The sequence below is a fragment of the Drosophila ananassae genome, chromosome 2L, assembly GCF_017639315.1.
Source record: "Drosophila ananassae strain 14024-0371.13 chromosome 2L, ASM1763931v2, whole genome shotgun sequence".
In the NCBI taxonomy this organism is placed as follows: Eukaryota; Metazoa; Arthropoda; class Insecta; order Diptera; family Drosophilidae; genus Drosophila; species Drosophila ananassae.
The window spans coordinates 10,729,681-10,755,187 of record NC_057927.1 but is presented as its reverse complement, the minus strand read 5'-3'; the positions used below and the strand labels follow the sequence as shown (position 1 = coordinate 10,755,187).

General features: G+C 45.1%; 2 protein-coding genes across 9 annotated transcripts in view; one reads left to right on the top strand and one right to left on the bottom strand.

The window, feature by feature from the left end:
- Positions 1 to 1,505: 1,505 nt before the first annotated feature.
- LOC6499650 (homeobox protein prospero) overlaps positions 1,506 to 25,507 on the top strand; it is a 66,205-nt gene continuing 42,203 nt past the window's right edge. Inside the window, exons 1-2 of one of the 8 annotated variants that reach the window (XM_032453615.2) lie at positions 1,506 to 3,279; positions 13,153 to 13,201. The gene's annotated coding sequence lies outside the window, so the exon portion shown is untranslated. Of the gene's footprint in view, positions 3,280 to 5,800; positions 7,050 to 8,347; positions 9,231 to 10,141; positions 10,687 to 10,772; positions 11,395 to 11,924; positions 12,627 to 13,152; positions 13,202 to 25,507 lie in introns of those variants that run through there. The other 7 variants (XM_044715154.1, XM_044715157.1, XM_044715146.1 and 4 more) reach the window with 7 other exon arrangements.
- Positions 20,398 to 25,466, bottom strand: LOC6500940 (serine/threonine-protein kinase MARK2). Its single transcript, XM_001954179.3, has 2 exons — positions 25,289 to 25,466; positions 20,398 to 23,332 (listed from the first exon to the last, which is right to left on the bottom strand). The coding sequence occupies exon 2, from the start codon at positions 22,760 to 22,762 to the stop codon at positions 20,537 to 20,539; it is 2,226 nt and encodes a 741-aa protein (XP_001954215.1). The 5' UTR covers positions 22,763 to 23,332; positions 25,289 to 25,466; the 3' UTR covers positions 20,398 to 20,536.

The following is a 25,507-nucleotide window of genomic DNA, read 5'->3' as shown; positions in this document are numbered from 1 at the left end:
GATGTGCATGAGTTAGTGGGAATTTATGCTGGCTCTATTGTAGTTGTTGTTGGTGGTGGTATTTTTGTTGTTGGGTATCCTTTGGCTTGGTTTGGGTTCGGGTTGTGCTATATTTTTTCCAGTTGCAAAAATTTCTTTGCTGGATATTTTAATGCCAACTCTGGCGATTTACCAATACATTCTCTTTACACCCACACCACCACCCACGCCAGCCAACAAAAACAACAGGCAAAAGCAACAGCAACAAAAGCAACACCCATAAAAGGCGGCGAAATAGTATTTTAAAAAAGTGTTGCATACGCGCAGGGGCTACATAGAAACTTTTACGTTTCGCTTAGGTTTTTGTTTTGGTTTTGCTCTGCAATTTTTTTGTGTTTTTTCTTTTTTTTCTATTTTTTTTCACCCTTTACCCTTTTCCATTTCCCATTGCAAATGAAAACGAAAAAATTGCATTTTCCTGCATGAAGTGGTGTGTGGGTCGTGGGTATTGCCAGTGTGTGTGTGTGTGTGGGAAGTACGAAATCAAAACAAAACATGGCCACATGGCGCTGTCTGTGAGTTGACCGGTTCGGCCGGGAGGGTGTGTGGGTGTGTGGGTGGCGGCAGGAGCAACAGCTACCACAGCTGCCAAACCCCTTGTAACAGTATCTGCGTGTGTTTGTGCGATGGGGAGCTGCATGAAGTGGGAGGAGTGGGAGGGTAATGCTGGGTTTTAGGTAAACTTAGGCCGATAGCTGCAGTTTTTGCATCGCAGTATTGCAGGATACGCAGCAGAACTCCCCAAGCACCACCCCCCAAAACCACCTCATCAGCCGAACGCCGCATACTTTTCGGCGTTGTTTGATTTTTAGGCGCAGCAAAATGCGTTTTGCTCTTGATTGGATGCCCGAAGGATGAGAGGAGGCCCAGGCTCCACATCCTGCTGCCTGTTAGTGTGTGTGTGTGTGTTGGTGTTAGTGGTATGTGGCATGTGCATCGTCCGTGTGGCTTTCTATGTGTGTGCTGTCGTCGCGCTTTGTTTTGATTTTTCGCGACTGAGCGCGCGTTGCTGTCTGTTTCTGTTTCTCTGAGTGTGTGTGTGCCTGGGTTTTTGGATTTGTCCGGCAGTGCATGTGTGTGCGGCTACTGCATGTGTGTACGTGTATGTACATTAGTAGGAGCAACGTTGACGCTGCTTCTGCTGTCGTTGCCTTTGCCGTTGCTGTTGCCGCTGCTGCTGCCGTCGCAGTCGCAGCAATTTTTTACGCCAAAGCCAAACCAAAAAGGACGAGGACAATTCGGTTGCCGCTGCCGCTGCCTGCGACGTAGCCGCGGAATTCATTTTTTTGCGCGCCGGTTTCGCGCCCGTCCAGCGGCGTCCACATTCATCCATATCCATATCCACATTCCAGGTCCGTGTCCACGTCCGCGTCCACATCTGCATCATCATCCTACTCCAGGGCCAGGGACAGCCGCCGCAGCAGCAACTTCATAATCAACGCGCTGCAGCCGCGACAGCGCCATCGACAGCGATTCTCTGCCACTCTGCAACTCTGGGGCCCGTCATCGTTAGCAATTTTTGCCAGGACATTGCAACAGAAAACTGCTAAACGCGAAACAAGTTGCGGCGTTTTTTCTGCTCCTCGGGTTCTCGTCTCCTTGTCCTCTGTTCCGTTACGTTCTGTTCAGCCGTGCTGCCAGGATCAGGCTGCAGGCATCAGGCAGAAAACAGAAGGCAAGGCCAATCCAGTAGGCAGTGCAAGGCAGGCAGGCAGGCAGTCGGCAGGCAGGTCGCCACTTCTCGCAGTCTTCTTCGCATCTGCATAAATCACGCCACCGAAGCTGTGGCAGTAGCCGTAGCAGAAGCAGTAGCCGGAGCAGAGGCAGAGTCAGAGTCAAGAAAAAAATACATAGAAGACTATCAAGACATAGACAAAGAGTTAGTGAGAAGGAGCCAGAGACACGGGCAGAGAAAGAGAGAGTGCCGAGTGCAGAGTGCCAAGTGAAAGTAAAAGTGAAAGTGTGTGCAAAATGACTTGAAGTGCAAGTGGTGCTGAGGTAGAGCAGAACAGACTAGACACCCCGCCCCACCCACAGAAGCCCCCTCCCACTAGACGTATACGCAATTTGCCTTCAGCATGCTGCCACGACACTCATCCGCCCCGTTGGCCCGCCAACCGAGACTCGGGCTGGGGCTTGAGCAGATGTCGAAGGCGATGCCGTCTTGAATCCAAAAAAAAAAACCCGCCTAAATAACTGCACAACAAAATAATTATATTAAAAAAAAAACAAAAAAAACCGGCTTGCGCCAAAAGACAATGTAAACGCCGGCCCTAGAATGTAGCGCAGTTTTTTCTTCATTTCCCAAACTAACTAACAAAACCAGCCAGCCAACAACAAATAACAAAATAGACAAAGTCACATTTTTGCCAGATATTGATAATATTAATCACTTGATAATTAGCGCCAATCAACGCAACATTTCGTTCGTAATCAACAACAACAAGCAAGCAACAAACTCCAACAACAAGAACAAGACAACAACCAGCAAGAAAGATCAGCAGGAAAGTCACAAGTCACAAGAAGCCAAGAAGCAAAACAGAAAATAAGCAGGCACCATCAGATCAGCAGTCAGTCAGTAACGTCAGATTAGTCCGGATAAATATAACGAAGAAATAAGATAGAGTAACTCCAGTTTCAGTTCCGCACCGATTCCGATTTGAGCCAAAATTAAAACGTCTGAATTTGATTTCAACCGTCTCGCGTATCGTCTGGCCCCGTTCCTTCTTCAAGTCTCGGCCACAGGTTCGTCATCGTTCCGACACAATCTCAGTTTTTACAAATTCAGACGTAGATCTTTAGTTGATTCACCTTTTGTATTCCGCATTTCGGCAAACAACTATTTGGAAACGATCCAAGGATATATCGAAGATATAGAAAGAAAAAAGGGAAGGATAAAGAAAGAAGAGGATAGAGAAATTTGAGCAAAAGTCAACACTCGAAATCGAAAACTACGAAATTACCTGAAAATTTTTAAACAACCAAAAAGTCTATGAGAGCAACAAAAATTACACGCAAAATTTTACAAGTGCAAAATTTTCTTATAATAATTTATCAAAAATAAAAAAATTATTAAACAAAAATCTTAACAAAAAAAGGGAGAGGAGGACTACACTAAATAAATGAAAAAATTGAACTCTAGTGAAAAGTAATCAAACAATTTAGAGAGGACATAAAACGCAAACGGAATATCAAAAATTGTTGTGATGTGATATTTTTTCGATGAACTTTTATTTAAGGGTAAGTCACAAATTTTGTACAGTATTTTAATAATTACATATATATCAAGATATAATCAAGAAGGTAAAAAATATATAATACGCTAGAAGCTTTATATTAAAATTAAAAAAAAAAGAAATTTAGTTTTAAAACAATTTTAAACATTGACCTATTCAAATAAACTTAAAAGTAGTATAATTTTCCCGATATAAAGAGCATTTTTTTGGGTTAAAAAAAAAAAGTTAGCTTAAAATCTATTGGTTTTTTTTTATCATCATTTGACCATGGACAGGATTTTATCGATTAATCAATAACTATTATGAAATATTTTTACGTGAGACAGAATTTTTCCTAAGATCCTATTGAGACTATAAGATATCAAGCGATAGAGAAGAGAATATTCTTTTTGGGGTATCGAGAATCTAAAAAACTATTCAAAAATCTGTCTAGTAAAATTAACAAGAAAATTGTCAAAAAATTACTTGCCAAATAAATACTTTCTTATGAGCATCATCATTTTCACAAGAACCTAAAACATTTATATCAGTTCAAAAAAAAAACTAAAAGAATTATTATTATTCCCACCATATTGATTATTTTCAATAAATTACCTTAAAACATTTCTTAGAACAATATAAAAATGTAATGTAAGTCTTCGGAAGTAAGTTAGTTTGGGGATCGCAGCAGCTTGGGAAATCTTCGAGATTTGAGGTCGGCTTCTGTTTTCGTGAAGTTCGGGTCAGCCTCGTTACGTTCGTTATCCTTGTCGTGGGGCGACGGCGTTCAGCTGCAACAGCAACATGCAACAGCAGCAACAGCATCGGCTTGGTGGTATGTGTGTCTGTGTGTGTGTGTGTGAAGGTTTAGTTGTAGTTGTAGACTTTTTGCTTTTCTACATCCTCACTCACATACACACGCACAGACTAGCCTGATGCGACTCCCACGAAGTTTTGGAGCCTTGCACATAATGTAAACAAGGACATGCGCAGTGCAGGCGCGGTGGCTTCCCTGTTTCCCCAACAGGAGAAGTGCATTGCAGGCAATGCAATTGCCAACTAGAAGATAGCAGCAGCGCCAGTTGAAGGGGCAGCTTGGGTGGCAAGGTGGCAAGGTGGCTGAGTGCCTCAGTGGCAAGGTGGCTGCTGGGGGGCTTGAGCTTGGTGAGTGGTTCATTTACCAAGTGCTGCTGCAAATAGTAAATAGCAGATGGCAGTGGCAGTGGCGCTGGCATCGACGCAGCGCCAGCGGTGGCATCGCAGTCGACGCCAACTTGCCACAGTTTAGATGGGAAAAAAGGAAAACTCGGAAAAAGCGAGAGAGAAGGCGTCGCGGGAGAGAGAGCGAAAGAAAGAGAGAGGGCAAGTTGCGCAACCGAAGCCGGAGCCGGAGCCGGAGAAAGAGCGAGAGCTGCGAGTGCAGCCGAAAGGATGCATCGCTGCAAGGCAATTGCACTCCAGGACTCACACGCACACACACACACAGGCAGAAGTATGAAGAGCTAGACTGAGTCGGTTGCTTCTTTTTTGGTTGTGTTGTCTCTTTTCGGCTTATTTTTAGAAGTAGCCCCCTTGCAAGCCTCCCACCTCCCGCCCCCAGCTTGCAGCTCCCCCCTTGAGCTTGGCTGCAGTTTATTTACTTGGCCAGGCCTTTACATGGCAAGGAGGGAGTGGTAAGAGGAGGAGGTCGGTCAGCGCCATGCAGCAGCTGTTCATGGAGGCCCAGCACGTGCAGCAAGCAACTGCTGCCCTTTGCCACACAGGACCCTCGCCTCCTTCGCCCCCCTCGCCCACAAGGTCTGCGTGATTTGTGCGTTGCCAGCAGGATGCCCATGATGATGATAATGATGAAGTTCGTAATGACCAAGGGAGAGGAGGCGATAAGGTGGAGTGGGAGGATGGAGCAGTTGCACTTCCTTGCTGCCATCGTCCTGCGTGGTTGGTCGGCTCGAAAATGCTGGGGGTCTGGGCATGGGTGGGTAGACATTGCGTAGAGTCGGAGCCAAGTTTTTTCTATTTCTTGGTGAACAACGCCACCCACCTAGCCAGGACACCCCCACCCTGGCACACCCCCGCCCTAGGGCGCCATCTCCCCACCCCCCTGCCCTATCGGGCCGCGCTTCATTCGCACATCGAGTGGGCACCGAAGTACATAGATTCGTGTGTGTGCGAGATTTGCGCGCGCGAACTTTTGCCAAAGGAAAAAAACTTAAACCGAGTTGCTTTTACATACGACGGGTGGACTTTTTTTTGGGATGGGGTGGGGAGCGCTGCATTTTGCGCGTCTGTAGCTTTTTTGGCGGTTGTCGATGGAGGTGGACTCTGGGCGATGGGTTATGGGAAGGATGGGTGGTTAGGTGCCAACCATGTACGCGTCGTCGTTTGCTAGAGCCGTTCCCATCACCCTTTCCCACCCCAACACGCTCATGTCCGTATCCGTGTCCGTGTCGCGATGATGAAACGCCGAACGAACGCAACGCAACGCAACGCATCGCATCGCATCTATCGGAGGCATCGGAAGGCATCGGTTGGCATACGGCTTTTGGACGTCTTTTGAGTAGAACATTGCTTTTTTATATTCTCGGCTCGACGCACCGCACCGAGCAAAAGAAGTCGCCTCGCTGGCTGGCCAAACGAGTAATAAACGGTGAACGGTAGCCGCTGGTCCAGAGTTGGTCCAAGTCGTCGACGGTTCGGTTCAGTTTCGGAATTGCTTATTTTCTAAAAAATCATCCGGCACCCACACACACGCACGCCTGCAGTGCGAAGCAGTGCATTGGATTGGAGTGGAGTGGGCCCGCATTATTATATATATAATATATATATTGCATATATATATATACGGTATAGAATATAGATATATATATAAATGGGTGCAAAGTGCGCGCGCGTTTGCCGCCCCCAAAGTCACAGCCTCCGCCCCCACCGCCGCACCAGCCTCTGAGCGAGGCTTCAGCTGCAGTTTGAGTGCCGTCAAATACTATTTATATACAATAAATGAAATAAAATATATACAAATATCTATCTATCTAAAAAAACGTATATGTTTCCGGCCGCGTGTGTCCTCCGTTCGTATTCACCCGTGTGTGTGTGCGTGTCCTTTACAACAACTGCTTAGATTAAAAGCAAACAAAATTCGAATGCAATCAAATGATTTTTTTTCTTTCAATGCCTCCAATTGATTTCTGAATAATCATCGCTGCCAAAATAAAACAAAAACTAAAAAGACCTAAAGCCTAAAATTTAAAAAGCATTCCTCGACTTTCGGATCTCAAACCAGTTCAGTCAACGGCGTCCCCTCGTCTGCGTCGTCGTCTGCTGTCATCCACATGTCCTTCACAAATGTCTCCCAAATGATATTCCCCCAAAATCTATAAATCAAACTTCTCCAAAGGCAGCTTCTCAAGATTATAGGATGCTGAGATAAGTTCTATAACGAAAGAAAGGAATTTTTATTAACTGCGATCCTGGCTCTCTCATGTTGGCATTCACTCCGATCCAGCTGCTCTCCAAAAGTTACTGCAAACCACTGAAAGTAGAGCCGCCAGAAGAGCCGCCGGAGCCACAACACTGCGATCCAGTGGAGCGGCTCACAGAGGCCGCCCGGCTGGACCGATCGTACCGCTTCGCGTTTCCGGCGACGGCGACGCAGACAAAGATGCCAGAGTGGCCAGCGAACTGCCGCGCCAGGATCACTGAACTCTACGAAACCAAACTGCCAGCTCAGTCTGTAGCTGTGGACACGCGAGAGAACCTGAACACCGCCATGGATAAATAACATCAGTAAATTGTCCTGTACGTGTCGATCGATCCTAAATGTTTATCCAAAAAAGTCCTTTTCTTTATGCTCATCTTGGGAAGGAGGTTTTTGAAGGGGATTCCTAAATTTTTTGACTGGGTAGCTTAAATAAATATACTTAAAAATAGCAGAGAACAATTAAAATCATATGAAAATATTCAGGAAAATAGGTTAGCTAGGTTTTTTTTAATGCGTGTTTCAAATAAGTATATCCTCAATAAGTATGTTCTCATTCATTTATTTTCAAAACAAAATTCAAAGTATAAATACCTAGTTTTAATTTCTTCTAATTTTTCTAAGAAATATCCTTTTATTTATATTTATTTTCTATTTCAATATTATACTAATTTCACACTAAAAGTACATATATATTTCAACTACTTGTTAGCTTCTTTCAAGTAGCACTCAAATTCTAGCACGTGCTGAGATTACCCCTCTACAAAATAAGGCTCTGGGAGATAATAATAATATGTAGTTTAGAGTAATTTTCCCAATGCAACATCTGGGGCCAGTGGCTGCCTCTCAGGTACCGACGGCGACTCAGCCAGAACAGGATAATACTCAAAAAAGTAGCACCTTGTGGAATGCATTTTGGACAGTAGAAATATCCTTTTTGGGAAGTCTTGAGGAGAACCAAGTTTTTATTTAGGGAAATCATGAAAAAGTCAAAGGATACTCTTTCTGCTACTCCTCTAGAACCACTCACATACATATAAAAATACTAAGCCTCCCACACACACACCCACATATGAGCCCATTCTCCATTTTGTTGAGCTGCTCCAACTGGCGGCGACGTCGATGTTGGCGCCGCTGCCACTGCCTCAGTCGCTGCCGACGCTGACGCTTGCCCCTCCATGTATTTGAAATGCGCACTAGCTCTAGCTCAAAAAACGCATGTATCCGTGCGAGCTCCCCTCCGATGCACTGGTGTTAGTGGCCGTATCCTGTTTTTGAGTGGGTGATTCGCCCGGTGGGCGATTGTAGGTGGGGGGATAGGATGGTGGGCTTATGCTGCCGGCGTCGCTGCCGCGAATTTTATTTGCAAAGCTCCACTGTGTTTGCGTGTGTTGCTGCCTCTGGCTTTGCAAATGCCTCCCTGGAAAAGTCCATCCCAGCCTGCGTCCGCGTATTTTTTCGCGGCTGCGGCGGGCAAACATTTTTTTGCTGCTGTTGCTGTTGCTGTTGCCAATACATGTATGCCCACTCACACCCAGGACACACACTCACACATCCGCACACTGGCTGGGGCAGAAACGACAAATACAACGACAACGCAACGACACCGTCAGCGGTCGTCCTCGGCCTATTCGCGGCGAAATAATTTTTCGCATTTTTAGTACAAAGCTTCACATCAACGTCGTCGTACAAACAAATTTTTATTTTCGGATTTTTCAATTACGTTTTCATTTATTTTTAAGTATTAAGTTTGCGTGCACTCAAAAAAAAACTCAAAAAAAAAAAAAAAACAAAAACAAAACTATAAAGGCAACAACCAAAATCAGCAACTAAAACTCGAACAAAAATCATAAGAAAATTCATGAACCCAAAAGCAGTTGATAGATCGTGTGCCCAAAACATTCAACTTTCTACAAATCCAAAAGAAAATATAAACTCATTCGGTCCAGTAACCAGAAACAAGAAAGTCCCGAGTCCAAAAGAATCGAAACATTTTTTACCGGCTTCCAAAACGAAGAACTAAATCGCATTACGATTCTCAAGTGTTTTTTCGCCGTCTCTCCGAAAGTCTCGACTAATTCTCAACCGGCAGGACCTCTCGACGATTATCAGTTTGTTATTGTTTGAGCTGTTTTTTTGTTCCCTCACATAAGCCCATTTTTTTTGTTATTAAAACGAAAACTTACTCAAGACGAACAAAAAAACTATACGAAAACTAAAAAACAAAACACGTTGCGAAAACAAGTAGCAAGAAATCCGAAAAAGACACTAAAATCAAGAAACAAAAGATATACGAACTAAAAAGTCAAAGACACAAGTTACAAAATTCAAACGTAAAATCAAAAGTACAAAGCAAAAAGATTGTTGGCAACATTTTTATAAGTATATATACGTATTATTATGATTTGTATATATTTTTTATACGAACTCAAAACAACGGAGCCAGAAGCTCGATTTTGATACGCAGAATTGCTCACGTGATGCTCCGACTCCTACGACGGGTAAGCAAAATGTGTGTGTTTTCACTGTGTCCTTAGTCCTGAGGAGAAGATGCCAGCAGAGAGAGGGTGTGAAAACGAGAGGGAGAGACAGAACGACAGAGAATGCTCCTTGTGGGGGACAAAAGCCGGCGACCCGAAGATTGCCAGCCGCAAGCTTCGGGCCTTCGGTTTTTTGAATTTCGGCTACTTCGTGTCCTGATGTTTTCTAATTGCGTCCTCTCTCTGCCGGCGTCTGTGCCTGTGTGCGTGTGCCTATGTGTGTGTGTGAGTGAGTGCATTACATTATCCTGAGGCTGCGGCAACACCTACACAAACGCAACTGCACGTCGGCATCCGCTGCTGCTACTTCGGCATCCGACTTCCGATTCCGAATCCGATGCCTGCTCGTCCTCGGGAAGGACTTGCTCAGCTTGCTGCGGCCGCTGCCTGCCTGCTTCTTCTCTTCTAGTCCTTCTTAAGCTACGCGCGCGTACGGTCGAAAAACCCGTCCCGCCCGCCCGTGCGCCATCCCCTCCGCTCGCTTCGAGTCGAGTCGAGTCGAGTCTTTTCGTCCGGTCGCTTCTCGGTCGGCTTCAGACGAGAGCTCCAGGAGCTCCCTCCTTGGAGCGCTTCTTCGTGTAGGTATGCGTATGTCTCTGTGTGTGTGAGCAGGCGCACACTTACTTGCACTTACTGCGTGTAGGAAATTATCTGCTGCCTCTGCCGCAGCCGGCGTCGCCTAATACATATATAAATAATATATATTATTATATGGGATATACATATATTTAAAAGCGTCAACGCTCGTGTGCGGCGGACGGGTATATAGAAAAGGCAGCAGCTCGTTATCGGAGAAGGGCTGCTGCTACTGCTTCTGGTTCTGCTTGCAAGAAATCGTAGCACACTTATGTGGGCAGGCGTTGACTGCAGCAGCAAAACAGCAGGAAAAGCATAAGCTGGGGCAGGAGCAAGAGACAGAGTAGCTGAGACGTTGGCTGAGACCGAGACTGAGACTTCGACTTCGGCAGCGCCTTGGTCTTCATGGCACTTTACTTTCGCCGACTAGAATACAAAATTCAGTACGTTTCCAGTCACGCGCGCTGGCAGAAGTTTTGCTTGCATATGTCTTCTACCGACGACGCCGACGAACGCCGCCTCGACTTGTGTAAAAATTCAAATCAATTCAAATAAATTATAACAATTAAATAATAAAAAAAAAAAAGGAAAACAACTAAATTTAAAACGGTGTTCAAGCTGTGTGTCTGACTTGCAGTCTTCATTTAAATCAGTTTCAAAACAAATTAAATCAAATAAAATAAAATAATATAAATGAATAATATTTATTTCAATAAATAGCCATAAAGTATAATCAATTAAAACCTAGTTCAGCCTAAGCCTAACCCAATCGTCTCGTCTCGCTCATCGAACCCAGTTACAGATCCTCCTCAATTAGTCCAAGTGTCGCTTGTGTCTTGTGGTACGTGCAACTTGCGGCGCCTTCTATTATTTGCTGGGCCGAGTGTTTTAGGCGCTCGATTAGCCAACCAACTTTCTTTCTACACACAAACACACACATACCCCACACTGGGGCAGACGCCACTTGCTGCTGTTGCTGCGGCATTGGTGGCCACATTGCGCATACGACATGTTGGCCAGCAATTATCCTGCCTGCGCATTGGCAGGCACCGCTGTCTTGGCTTTGACGGGGAAAAACTTGGCAGGAAATTATCTAAAGCGCCCAAGGCAGCAGGCGCCTCAGATTCGCCGCAGCTCAGCTCAACTTTGTCAGCAACCAACACTTTGATACAGGACGCTAATACACACACACACACAGAGCAGGCAAGACCCCAAGCAGGCAATACTTATATAGTTGAGAAACGCCGAGTCGTGCCTAATTTTATATAAATACTCTCACACACACACTGCGAGACACTCGGAGCCGAATATAAAAGCATTGGGGCTTCGTTTCTTGTGAGACATTTGATCGTCTTGGCTGGCAGCGAAAGCAGCGCGGCAGCAGAGCACCAGACTCGGAATAGGAATAGGAAATATAGGAATAGTAGGAGCTCGAGCAGCCGCCAGTTAGAAGGTTCATTCAGTTGGGGAATCAGAACATCGCAGTAACCAAATTAAATTCAAAAGCTACCATTTGCCAGTCGACCGTTAGTAGTTCACTTCTACGATGGTACGTGCCAGGTTTCAGGTGTTTGCCAGGACCTTTTTTTTCCAGGATAAAAATGTTTAATTATTTTGAACAAATCTAAAACATAAAGATTACCACTTAATGTGAGAAAGTGAAAAACAAAATAGGGATAGCTCCCTAAAAACCAAATGAATTAAATAAATAGATAATGTGTGGAAATCCAACAGTGTGAAGAATATTTAATATGAATTCAATAAAACGATAAATTAAAAAAGAAATTAATTGAATTTAACAATTTTATGAAATTTTTTAAATACCTTGACCATCGTTATATTTTATCAAAAACTTGTACATGGTTTCATTTTTTATATTTCAACATCCAAATTACTAAACAATTATTCTCAAAAATACTTCCTTAATTGTATTGCTATTTTGTGTATTGCCTTTTTTTCAATATTAAAATTTATTCAAGTGATTTTATAATACTTATAATTTATATTTTATAATACTTTTTAATTTTGATAACAAACTTATCAAGTATTTATTTTAAAACCTTTTCTTTATTCTAATAGAAATTCAAAATCTAGTCTAAAATTCAAATAACTAAAAAAGCAGAAGCACAGAAACACAACAAAAGAAAATAATGAAAATATGATCAAAATTCTAAATTAAACTTGTAAAATGAGAAGCGCTGCGGCAACAAACTTTTCGAAAACCCTCGATAATTTAATTGTTAAAAAATAACTCAAACTAAAACTAAATCCAAACCCTACTAACCGGAAATGATTTGAAACAGTGTATTGTATGGCATAATTTGCGGTGTGCCTCGAAAGCAAAGCGGCAAGTGTTGTTCAGCCCATGAAGCATGCCACGCGGCTGTGCCTCGTAAATAAAAAATAATAAGAGAATTGAATATGTGCGATTAGTGAATGATGGTGACCCCTGACCCTACCCAACCCGACCAGCTCCCGTTGACCGCAGCGCTTGAGTGAAGTGTGTTCGGCCCTTGTCCCCCAAATGAAAAATTGTCCAAAAATCTGTGCTCATCGACTCTACCCGGCCAGAGATATGCGGCCCGGCCGTCTTCCTCCGAATATGCCAACTCTGAATCACCAGCGGCCGGAGCAGTCCGCCGACTGTTCCCGCCCGCTCCTGGCAGCGGTCCAGTCCCGCTCATCGGGGGCTGCCGCCGCCAGCCACCGACGTTGAAACGGGGCGATCCTCTGAAGCGGCTCGCCACCTTCTCGCCACTGGCTATGTAACTTAAATTAAGGGTAAAATATCGCTGGTATTGGTGCAAAAATGCAAACAAAAAAAACAAACAAAAAGCCCTAAAAAACATTTTCCAATCCTCAGTCTAAAAAACAGATCTTAAATCTTAGAGTTTGAAAAAAATCTCAGTTAGTATTCATTTAAAAAAATGTCGAGATATAATTTGAGAAGCTGCAAGTTCAAAATGTTTAATCTTTGGCTTAGTAAGATTTTTTTTATTTTAAATATATTTGGAAACCTAATTTTAGCAAAATCCAGTTTATTCTAAAATTATATTTTTTTTCGCTTGCCGCTTTTAACTTGAAACATTATTGAACTATTATAAATATTAACCTGATAAAGCTATAAAAATTACTCGCATTTGATAGGAAATTAAAAAATGATTTATAAGCTTAGGTAGAAACTTGAAGCTTCCCCTTTGAATCCCCAAAAAAAAAACCTTTCAGCTTACCATCTGATATAATCGATCAAATTACTAATCTCCCAATTACGTTGCGCCTTGTGCAATTGTCTGCTTTATAATTGCAGGTTACACCATATCGAGAAGTTATCCAATGAGAAAGCCGCTTAAATTTTGGTAAGTCGACTCCTTCAAGTTATACTCCTCCAGTGTTTATCCTTTAACTTTAAGTCTGAGTCCGGTCTTGGACTAATGAAACGCCTTTGTGCCAGAGTGGACTTCATTTTTTAATTAGAAAGTCAACACACCCGCACACACAGACATACGTGCATGAGCCCGAGAATCCTTAATCGAAAAGTGCTGCCATATGGAGAGGCGCCTTTGTAAGGACGGCAGGACTCCATCCCCTCAGCTCTGTGCTTGTTTGCTTTTGTTTATTTGTGTGCTACTTAAGATGAAATGGCAAAGAAAACTGACGTTGGATGCCAGATGCCAGAAAGAGACGAACAAATGGGCGAATGAGCTGGCCCGTGTCCGTTTCAATTTCTCCTACCAAGTCAGTCCTGGTCCTTCACGCAGACATTTTCTTTGAGTTTCCTCCTTGCTGCTGCCGCTGCTCCTGATTCTACTCCTGCCGCTGCTGCAGCTAAAAATAAAAAATTGAAAGAAAAAGGCAAACAGACTACTAGTCTGAGTTAGAGGAACGAGTGCAACAGCAACGGCCGAGGCAGAGACAGCGGCAGCGGCGGAAACGGAAATTGCTGAAGTTGCATGTGTATGTCCTCCTACATATATACGCGTACTTATGTGTGTGTAATGATGCGCCGTGTTATCCTTTTGCTGACAGCAGACGCCGCTAGTTGTTGCATTTACAAGCAGGCTGCAATTATTTTCAGCTTAGGCGACAAAATAGAAGGAAGCAAGTCTTAAGCATTTTCCATTTCCCAGACTCGTTATTATCCAGCTCGATGCCACATAAATGAGTTTGTTGCTGTTCCTACTTCTATGCTTAGATGTTTCTTTTTTATTATGCTGGCATATACTAAATATACCCATATCATAAAAGAGATTCAAATATAATCTTAATTATTTCAAGACAAGCCTTATAACATGCACTCTTTTTATTATCTTTTGGTTTTTTTTAGGTTCAAAAGTAATCAAAAGCTTGGTTTAATTTAGTTAATGTTATTGTATTTTATATTTAATTACAAAATTGTGTTTATAACATTTAAAACTCAAATAAACCAATTTTAAATTTGCAACAGCTAATTATCATGAATAACAATGTTATTACCAATTGTCAATTTTATTATATTTTTAAACAATTTTTACACAATTTTATACCAAACATATATTGCATATTCCAGCACAAGTGTCGCCTTGAATGAAAAAGTCAAGATATCATGATTTTACGGCATAAACACAGTGTAGGTCCCCCCATTCCTCATTGTCCTGTATCCTTTATTTTCCTCTTTTTCTTTTCGCTTATTTTACTCAAAAAGGGAACTTTGGCCCGGCTGCTTGAGTTGCTCATGTGCAGCAGCAACATTCCCCCTTGGCTTTCTTTTCTCATTCGACTGCTCTTGTGCTGGCCTAAGTAAGTGCACCTAAGGCTACTTATGAAAAATGCAAAATTAAAGTTGACTTTTAGGCGCACAATGCCCGGCCTTGTGGTCCTTGGGAGCAGTCTCTCTCTACCTCCTTACCAGTTCCAACGGTGGCCAAGTTTTGTTTTGTTCGCTACCAAGAAAGTTTCTCGGCTGCGAAGCCAAACGAAATATTTAGCACATTGTGCAAAACTTTGGACCAGCATCCAGGTGGAAATGTCATGTAGAAAGTTTTCGAATCCCAGTCGCCATGCACGGCCAACTCCTCTGATGGTCGTCGGCCGGAAATCGTTTTAAGAACGGAAGTGAAAATTTCTACCATGCAGCTGAGCGCAACCATCTAAATATACATCTAACAGCCTAGCTGGCCCTCGAATAATCTCTTATTGAAGCCAAACAATAAAAGAGGCAGGGGCTTGGGTTGGGGCTGGGGCTGGGGCTGGGGCTGGGGAGCTGGACAGACCGAAACGCAAATTCATTCAATTGCAAAAAGAAAATTACCCTAAAAAACGGGCCGGCGACAGCACTTGGTACAGAAGTAGAAAGAGACAGCGGCATCCACAGCGGCGATGTCGAGGCAACAAGTCGCAATGATTATCTGGAATTAAATAAAGCACACACTCGCGGCATATACTATATAGTATAGTCCGATCCGGAGCAATATCTGACTTGTGCCGGCCAATGGCAGGGCTCACTTGAGTGCCGGCCAAAGTTGCACGCCTCGCTGAGCAAATGTCGCGGTTCTATCGCGCTTAGCTGTCTCCCCACCCACCTCACACTGCCCAGCCCCCACCACCCCCATTCTACATGGGCGGACTAGTCAGACCCACAGACTAATACATTCTGCTCGGGCTCGTTCTATTCCGTTTCGAGCAGTGGAAATTAAGTCAGCAAATGACTTGTAGAATATCACAAAATGTCCATGTTACTCTGCAATTTTCTAATCTCAGATAAGGGTATATCTCATTCTTGATTGATTATGTTACTATACTATTACTATATTTAATTTAAGAATGTATTGAAATCTACCAAAGAAAAAGTTAATTTTAAATACTTTATATTACTAGCATTGTACCAATCATACGCTGTTTATACTGTTTAGTTGCAATTATTTAAAAAATCTTTTACATTGTGGGTTTTTGATTTAATTTACTTATAATGTTAAAGATGTGGAAGTTTTGAAACTCAAATTTTAATCAATATTCTCTCTAAGAACAAAAATACACTTCCCCTTTTTCCCCCCAAAAACTAAGAGTATCTAATGGTCGTTTTTCAATCGAAACTTGAGATTTCTTGTTTTTTGTCCGCTTATTTCGGACATGGACAAACTATTGCAACAGATCAGCGGTCAGCGGAGCAGCAGCCAGGCGAGCAACAAGATAATCAAGTGTAATTTATTTCGTATTTGGTGCGCGCCATGCATGAGTACTACGAGTGCTAGTTGGTACGACGGTTAGCATCTGTGCGATGCCATCTAGTAGCCATGGGTCCGAGTATCTAGTATCTAGAGATGGGAACACCAGAACACAGAGGACACGCACACAGAGACACATACCCATTAGTTATTCGCTATAGACTTACATAAACATCAAGCAGGCGACTGCGAATCAAGCCTCAGCCCAACCCCCAAAAAGCAAAAGCAAAACCAGACGACCGGATGCACGAGAACTTGGCGTGAGGCGATCCGAGTTGATCTGTTGAATGTCCCATATGTCTCATATGACTCAAATGCAACACCCTCCGGTCCAATCTGACTATATTTGGAGCAATCTCGATCGCTCGGCTTTAACTGCACCAGTCATGCCAAGGCTCAGAGCTACACTCGAAACATTATTTGGCAATCATTTAAATATCAATAGCAATAGATTAACAAAAAATTATACAATATATTAGTTAATAATAATTATATCTATAATTTAACTCCTATCAATAAATATTTGATTAAGTAGATGAATAATGATATATTGCAATACATTAAAGTAGAAACATTAACAGGCTTTTCAAAAGACAGGCTTAAAAATTCATAAATAAAAAGCTATCTAACCATATCTTTATAATATTCATTTTAAGATCAAATATAGTCTGATAATTATGAACAAGTTTTACTCGAATTGTGTCGAAGCGGAAAGACGGAAGCTTAATGGTCTCATTCGCATTCGGTTGCCGCTTTCCAATTTCCCACGTGCTTCGGTCCACAACAAGTGGTTGAGACACACCCTCTCTCCACGTCACAGTCCGTCCGCTGTCTTTTGTCCACCCTGCCACATCCATCTACATCCCCCGGCCATGTAGCACGCACCAAAGTGGCCCAGGCAGCGCAAGTACGTATTAAAACGTTAATAATATGCGAGGGGCAACAACTCATGACAGAATCAGCCTCGGCCACAGCCTCAGCCCCGCGAAAGTCCGATCCCCGATGCCCGATACCCTGATGCCCCGATGAAAAGCCACAGAGACAGAACAGGTGAGGCCAGGTAGAAGGTGGCACTGTCGGTGCCGGCTGCCTCTGTCCAACGCAAATCTTTCAAGAGTAGTTCCGCTTTTTTGTTGTGCGGCAACACTTCCGCTGGCCGGCGTGGAGTGGTGTGGAGTGGAGTGCCGTGGCATGGATTGGAGTGGGTGCGGAGTGGAGGCATGTGTCACCAAGAACTCTCGGTTCTGTGCTCCGGTCTCCGGCTGCACTGGCTACACCTGAGCTACAGATTTCGGGCCTGTGATTATCTTTATATTGTTTACAATTAAAACAGTGACAGCTCGACGAGAGCGCCGTGGAGGCGGAGGCGTGAAATGCGCGGCACAGACCAACTACCGACTCTAGCCACTACAGGGGCCCCTACCTCCACCGACTTCTGGTAATTACTTTCGGGCGGAAGTGCTCACCATTTTGTTTGTTTGTTGTTTCCTCGACTTTATGTCTTACTGCGTATTGGCCGGCAGCCTGCTTTCCGTAATAATAATGCACAAAAGTTTCTGCCCATCAGTCGCCGTCCGTACGAAGGGGGGGCTGGGTCCAAAGTTTCGTTCTGCCAGTTGAGCAGCGTCAATGTAAGTTCTAGGCTCTGGGGCCGGGGTAGTGGGTGTAATTCTTTGCGCTTCCGTAAGCAGCGAATCGGTATTTTTCCATTTTCTCCAGCGGAACAGAGACAGAGACAGCCGAATCGATTTCGCCGCGCTTCGCATTTGTTGACTTGACTCATCACCGCTTGGCTAAGCAGTTTCGGATTTAGTAGTGGGAGTGGAGGGTAGCCCCCTAGCCCGTTCTGTACTGATTAACCTGAAGTTGGAGGAGCTTCTCATTGGCTGCCTCGTCTTCGGGGCAAGATAAAAGAACCTCCTCCGCAGGGACAGCGGTTGGGGCAGCGACCACAGAAAGTTTGACCCGGCCGAGAGCTCTAATCAATAAATCACTTCAAGGTTTTCTTAATTAAAAGTTTTCCCTTGCACCCAACCACAAAAAGTCTTTCCTATAACATACTTGTAGACAAAACTTTTTACACAATCCATGGCAAGAAGAAAAAAGGACAAAAAATTGATTAACTGCCGGGTGACCACAAAAAACAAGCGAAGCAGGAACAAGCAAAGTTTCAAACCCTTTCCAATAAGAAAAAGTTTCGACTTGAGCAAGAAAAGTGCAAGGCACAGAAGACATACCAATAAATGATCTAGAGGGAGGTTGGGCAGGTCCTTGCAGATTGGGAACTATAGTCGGCAAAAACTGAAAACTATTAAGCGCTTAAGTCAGGCAGAAAATGAGACGAAATAGTTGTCGAACTAAGCTCGGGCTGAGACGGAAATTGAGAAATGTATATGTTGGAGCATATGCCAGCCGTTAATTAAGGGTTGCCGCTCAAGGAGCTGGGTAAGCGACGAAAAGGACATTCGAAATCGCATCGGGCTAATTGGCAAGCGCGAACAGAACAATACTGAAGAAAAGACGAAGGACAAAAAAAAAAGAAAAACAATCCGAAAAGCCTGGGAAGTATTTCTTAAGCCACCACAAAAGGCAGTCGACAGAATGGATGGAAAAATGTGAAAAATCAAAAGGAGCTGAAAACGACCCCACTTGACGTTCCGTTGGGCAGGTTAAGCCCCTTGGCTCTGTTGCAGTTTCTTGTGGCACTTCTTGGGCCGTAAAATATTTACCCAGAACAAACAATACCGGAAAATGTCGGTGGAAAGCCAGATGGTGGCACAACCGGCGACAGTCAACACAGACTACACAGACTACGAGAAAATCTGTGCCCTGGAAGGTCCTGAAAACTTGGCTATTGACATAATTGTGGGTGGCCAAAGACCCAAGTCACACTCAAGGCGTTGCCGACAGACACTTGAAGGCGGTGCTGGCCCAAAACGATGACTTCAAGAATCCACCCCCAATTAACCCCCAAACCGAGTAACAGTTACAGTTCAACTTTCATTTACATGCTCGTTACGAGTTGTTGCCGCAAATTAGCCATGTTCTTTGTTCTGATTAGGAGTAGATGGTTTTCTTATTGGCACTTCCGGTCCTTCGAGAAACTTTCCGCAACATACTTTCGGGGCGTTCTAATGGGAGTTTAAGTGAGTGGAAACGGAAGGATTGCTGGATGGATAATGGGCTATATATCTTATCGGGTGGAGGCTAGTCCTTGATAAACCTCAACTGGCCGACTGTCGCCTGTCTTTATCTAATCGATGGCGTGTGCTTTCGGTTAAATTATTGACTCGACCTGTTTGGATAGGCACTTTTATTTGCTTCAAGTATTATTTCGATTTATCAGCACCATCTATATGCACACGTAGTATATATCTTTTTCCATATCGATACTAGATGCGAGTGCGGTTTACCCTTAAAGCAAACCATCGAAGCTCTGCTCCGTTCTAGTCCCATGCAAATACGGTGCGAGTATTTTTGTTTGCATTTCGGTTTTGGCCCAATCTTATCGCCCATTGTTCCCGGGAAGGGGTTAATCAGGCCAGGAGTGGGAGGTAGGCAGTAGTTCCATTAGCTAAAATGCACTCGCCCGGCCGACTAATTTATGTGCGACCTGTTACTTTTTTCCTGGCACCTTTCTTCCGCCGGTTAACGAATTAAACGCTCTGCTTCCGTTCCCAATGGGTCTAATCAGTCCTTGGCCGGAACCTCGACTAGGGGTGGTTCATGCCAGGTAACCCACCCCCTGATCCTTATTTTCCCAACTCGGTTCCCACCGAAAAAGACAAACTAAAAACGTTGGCCCTTCAGCGGAATTTCCCGTTTATTGGTTGCTTTCCGGATATTGTTATGTTCGCCTGAGAACGCCTTTTCCTTCCGCCGTTCGACGCCTTCGAATTACCCCCCGACTATATTTGGTTTTAGTTAGTCCCGGTGTTCTTTGTTGTTTCCTCTAAAAGTGCAAAATGATTGCGGTTTCATGTTGCTTGTCGGAACCACCAACTGGCCCCCCTCCCAATCACTCGCACCGCTCCATTTAATGCCAATGCAACACGCAAGCGAAATTGCTACTTGTTCACCCCTTTGAGAATCGGAACCCATTTGGATGTGTTTTTATTTTGGGTTTTTGTGACTTTTCCTTCTAATAATGATGTCACATGTCAGTATACTATTTTTAGGATCTGATTACCTTTTCTTAGCCCTAAAAACACCAAACTTTTCATTTATATTACTCTCTCTCAACTTTTATTTAAAAATATTATGCTAGCTTATTAAAACTAAGTAAAATTAAAATATAAAATATAAAAGCAAAAGTTTTCAAAAGTTATCTAAAACCCGATCACTCCGGCACATAACACATTTTAAGTCAACATTTATTATACTAAATTTTAGTCGCTGTCATAAAATATACCAACTAGGCAAACTAGCAACGATCCTCGGGGATTGATCGCCGCTCTTCAATGGAGCAAGAGCTGGGTCTTCCGATCCTGGCTATTTGGTGAGATTCTTCCGCTGATCAGCGACGTCCTTCTCGTTCAGGTGGATCACCCGCCGCCCAAATCGCGCCGTCAACTTCGAGAAGAAGCCCACCCGTGAGGCGGGCTTCGTATCGTCGGCGGACAGCGGCGGTGTATGATGGTAGCCGTCCTCCTCCCCAGCTCCTACACCTCCTCCTGTGCCGCCCACGCCGTTGGCGCCCCTCTTGCCGTTGCGTCCTTGGCCGAAATGGAAGGTGGCCCGCGCCACATTGTGTCGTGTGAAGGGCTTATCGGAAGACTTTTCCGCCACAGCGGCGCCCGCTCCAGGAATCCGCTCCATCAGTCGCCCCCCAATCGCCGGGGATTTCGGAACCAAAAGAGGCGTGGCCGTCGCCGACTCGCCCTTTTCGTACAGAGTTGTGGGTCGCCGGGAACTCAGGTTGGCCTGCGGGGTCTGTGCGTTGGCGTAACTAAACCTAGTCGGCGTGTTGGCCATCTTCTGCGTTTGGGCCATTTGACGTTGGGCACTTAGCAGAGTTGGCTTCACATCCGCACCTGCTCCTCCCCGCTTGGTCTGCGGCGTCGTGGGCTCCGGGCGTGCTGGTGTGTTCGTTGTCTTGCGGGCGGGTGTGCGGCGGGTGGGTTTGGCGGGAGGTCCTGGCGAAGGAGTTGAGGTGGGCGTGGCCATGGGATTTGGAAGACGCGGAACGATTGAACGAGTCGCAGCTGCCGTCGGAGCTCCATTCTTGGTGTCCAGAGCCAGTGTCACTTGGGCTATGGTCACTGTGGGCGTGGTTATTGTGGGCTGACTCACCGGTGGAGTGACCGGCGGAGTTCCCATCTCTGCGGCAGCCAGCTCCGCTTTGGTCATCCGGTTACCGGATGAGCGGGGCTTGGCCACACCCAGGAGCATGTAGGTGCAGTAGATGTCATCGAAGAGCTGTCCCTTCACGGACTGCTCCACGTCGCGACGCTTGTGGCCCATGCTCACCAGAAGATCCATGCGGGCGGGGTCCTGCAGCTCCATGGGTCTCTCACGGTAGGCCCTCAGCCGGTCGTTCTCGTCGTGCCCCAGATTGATCCACTTGTCCGACATGACGGCGGTGAGCGAGGTACGCTTGGCGGGATTTAGGACCAGGAATTTGCGCATCAGATTCTCGCAATCCATGGAAATGTAGTAGGGAACCCGGTACTTGCCACGCAGGACACGTTCTCGCAACTCCTTCAGCGTGCCGCCATCGAAAGGCAGGGATCCGCTGACGAGGGTGTACAGGACCACACCCAAGGACCAGGCGTCCACTTCCGGTCCCGCGTACTTTCTGCCCATGAAAAGTTCCGGTGCCGCATACGGCGGGCTGCCACAGAACGTCTCCAGCTGGGCGTTCGGGTCGAAGGTGTTGCCAAAGCCAAAGTCCGCGATCTTAATGTTCATGTGTTGGTCGAGCAGCAGATTTTCAGCCTTCAGGTCACGGTGGACCACGAACTTACTGTGACAGTACTGAATGGCTGAGACCAGCTGGCGGAAGATCACCCTGGCGTCCCGCTCCCGCATCCGGCCATTCTTGACAAGGTGGTCGAAGAGCTCTCCCCGGCTGGCGTACTCCATCACCAGGTATAGCGTCCGTTCCGACTCGATCACCTGAAAGAGGCGTACTATGTTCGGATGGTTAAGCAGCTTCATGATTCGCACCTCCCGGTACAACTTCTGCCGGGCACTGGTGTTCAGCTGCGTCTTGTCGATGACCTTGATGGCCACCTCCCGCCCGGTGGGCACATGCAGCGCCAGCTTGACCTTCGCAAAGTTGCCCTTGCCGAGTGTCTTAATGATCTTGTAGACGCCATTCCCATTTCCGTTCACATACGACTGGAATTTAAGTTCTGTGTTGCTCAGCGGCTGACTCTGACAGCCACCGTCGCCCACATCCTGGCCAGACTTTGGTGAGACCGTGGCAGGAGTGGGCGCAACAACAGCGGCGGCGGTGGGCGTGGCTGGCTGGGCGGATGCACCCGTTGTCAGAATGTTGCCCCTTCCCAGGTGCTCCGTATCGAGATCAAGATCGGTGACGGGCTCAGAATCCGGTAGAAGCACGGGCTCCGGATCGTTCTCCTTGCCAGTGGTTTTGTGGTATGTGATTAGTGCTGCTGCTCCTTCTGTTTTGTCGACTCCCAGCGCCGCTTTCGCCGCTCTCTCGTTAGCCAAACTGAAGTCTAGAATTCCCAAACTTTTATCCACCGACATTATTCCACATCAAATTTTGTTATTTGTTCGAATTTGTGATTGGAATCTGAGTGCCAAGCCGAGACTTGCCCAGCCCAATTTTAGCTACGAAATCCGAGTGTGCCGGGCACGCGCCTGATGATCCTTTTTTGTTTGGCTGTGCTACTACCCCCTCCCCTGTGATCGCTCAAGGTGTAATTGCTGGCTTTTCGTCAGTCATCCGTCATCGGCGGTGCTCCGTGTTGTTTGCACATCTGCTCGATTTGGTTGTCACCCTCCTCCGGAGCTTTAAGATAAGAACCGAGTTCCCGTTTTCAACCCTCTGCCATGCATGGCTGATAAGAGTTCGACGGTGTCCTTCGGCAGGATCACTTTGTCTCGACCCCCGACCGCATGGGCTGGAATTCTTTAGGAGGCGCTGCTATCATCAACCCCCTTGTCTGGCAATGTGGCACGAGTCCTTTGTTTGATCCTTCGATTCGATGCGATCGTGTGCCCTGTGCGCCGCTGTTGCGAGGATGTTTGTATCCAGCTGGTGGTATTCGGTTTCCTTCTCGGCACTGAGAATCAACAGCAGCTAGCAGCTGGCTCCTGGTGGGGAGAAACGAGAAAAGGGAACTTTGTTGAGAGGAGGAAGTCGGAATTGGAAACTCATTGAGGATTTGAAAGGGAAACTTGGTTCCAAGTAATTGGGAAAATAATTAGGTATATAAGTCGATAGTGAGTACACTGGGAAAAAGTCTAGATTTGGACCAAAGACCACCACTACTATAAACCACTAATAAAATACCCAAAAATTATATAGATTCGTATTAATGTTGATGTTTAAAGTATGCCTCCTATGATTTGAACACTATTTGAGTTAATATTCTAACATTTTTTCTTAAACCCTGTGACATCTCTTCTAACTTTTTCCACATTTATTTATTACTCCTTTTATTCTATAATATTTTCCCTGTAATAGAACTTTCGGCCCACTGTGCAATAAGTAATTTTCCTCTTTTCCCTGCAACAATGCATTTTCGCATTTTGGAAGCAAACCTAATCTTCCCCTTTGTGCTGAATCATTTTCCTTAGTCTTCTTTCTCTATTAAATTTTTTTTATTTTTTTTTTTTGCATATCCTAGCGCGATCTCCTGCTGTCGGCCTACCTATGCACTCTCAAAGGGAGGAGAGGGTCCTTTACCTAGGATGGAACTACCCTAATGGATTTTACCTAACCATAAGGGGAATGTAAAACTAAAAAAAAATAATAAACCCAGTACAAAGGAAACGGGTCCTTAATCTGCCTTTTCTTTTCTCGCTCATTCGCTGGCATGGCTCTCTTTTCGGGTGCGTGTAACGAATTCAGGTTTTCGTTGTTGCCTTGCCTGCTCCTTGTTATGCTAGTGTGTGTGTGTGTGAGTGTGCATGTGTGTCCTTGATCCTGCTGACTTGTTTTGCTGGCCAGGCAGCCTTTGCTTGCCATCCCTGCAGTTACCTTTTGTCTCATCTCCTTTTGCTCTGGCTCTTCGCTTCCTTTGCGTTTCCTTGCCTTGCATGTGTGTGTCCTTGTTCCTCTCTCTACCTCCCCTCTCTATTGTAGTGGTACAAGTATGTGTGTGTGTTTTGGAAATTTTGTTAAATACTCGCAATTGCAGCTGCCACTTTCGGGTCTTTATTTTGTTGCTGTTATTTTTGCCTGCCTTTCTTCGTCTCGTACTCTTTCTTCTTTCTTCTCAGCATTTCGCAAAACAACAACAACAATGATGTGGGGAAATTTGCTGGAAAAACAAAAACAACAAGTCCCTAGCTTGGGTTGTTTTAATTCTTGGAACTAGAGATCAGTTAGAGGGACTTTAATTGCTCTACTTTTGCTTCTTTCTACTTTGCACCACCAAGTTCAATGCACCCCACCTTAGGTTGCCCCCTACTTGCGGCATGGCTCCCCCCATTCTCCCCCTTTGACGGCCACCCGGTCTCCCCTTTTTTCCATTTTCCCCAAGACACAAACACATGTCAACATATGCGGGTCTTCCTCCTCCCATCTCGTTTTCCCTTTGTTTTTCTCTCTGCCCATGGGATCTTCTTTTCTCAGCTTGTTTTTAGGTCTTTTTTTTCAGCTTGTTCTTTTTTTTTTGAGTGCCTCTCCTTGGGGCTCTTCTTTGGCCTTGTCTTCTTCTATTTTGATTCTGGTTCTCTGGCTCTTCTTTTCCTGTTTTTCCCAACTCACCTCTGAGTCATCGGTGACTTTCGGAACTTCGGGCGCCCCTTGTGTCTGAAAGTCATTCTCGAGATACAAGATACTCGTTCAACAAAGATGCAGCAGATACACTTGCTTCATTGTCTGACCTTGTTTCTTTTGACAAATCCCCCAAGGTATAAGGCTATTAGTGGAACGCCTCTTTAATACCAAAAGCCGAATAAACGCCCCCCTACTTTTTCGAAGAGGATAGAGTCTCAAGGGATCTTGCCACAGAACTGCTTATCGAACCTCACAGATATCGAAGTGTTTGAAAACCGAAATCCAAAATACCATTCAACGCGCTAATTACACACTTTACTTACTCTCCATTCGGTCCATTGGCGATCCCCCCCTTGGCGGCAATCAAAAACGAATTAGCTTTAATCCAGAAATGTATCTGTATCTGCACGACGCGGGCTGCGAAACGGCGAGAGCGAACTTCAAGATACAAGATACTTTAAGATACTGAAACGCACTGAACCCGGGCGCGAAGGCAGCCAGGCAGCCGAAGGTGAGACTGTATTGGTGTGCTTTGCACTGAG

Coding starts and splice junctions, on each gene's coding strand:
- LOC6500940 (XM_001954179.3), bottom strand. CDS start 22,762: ATGTCGGTGGATAAAAGTTTGGGAATTCTAGACTTCAGTTTGGCTAAC.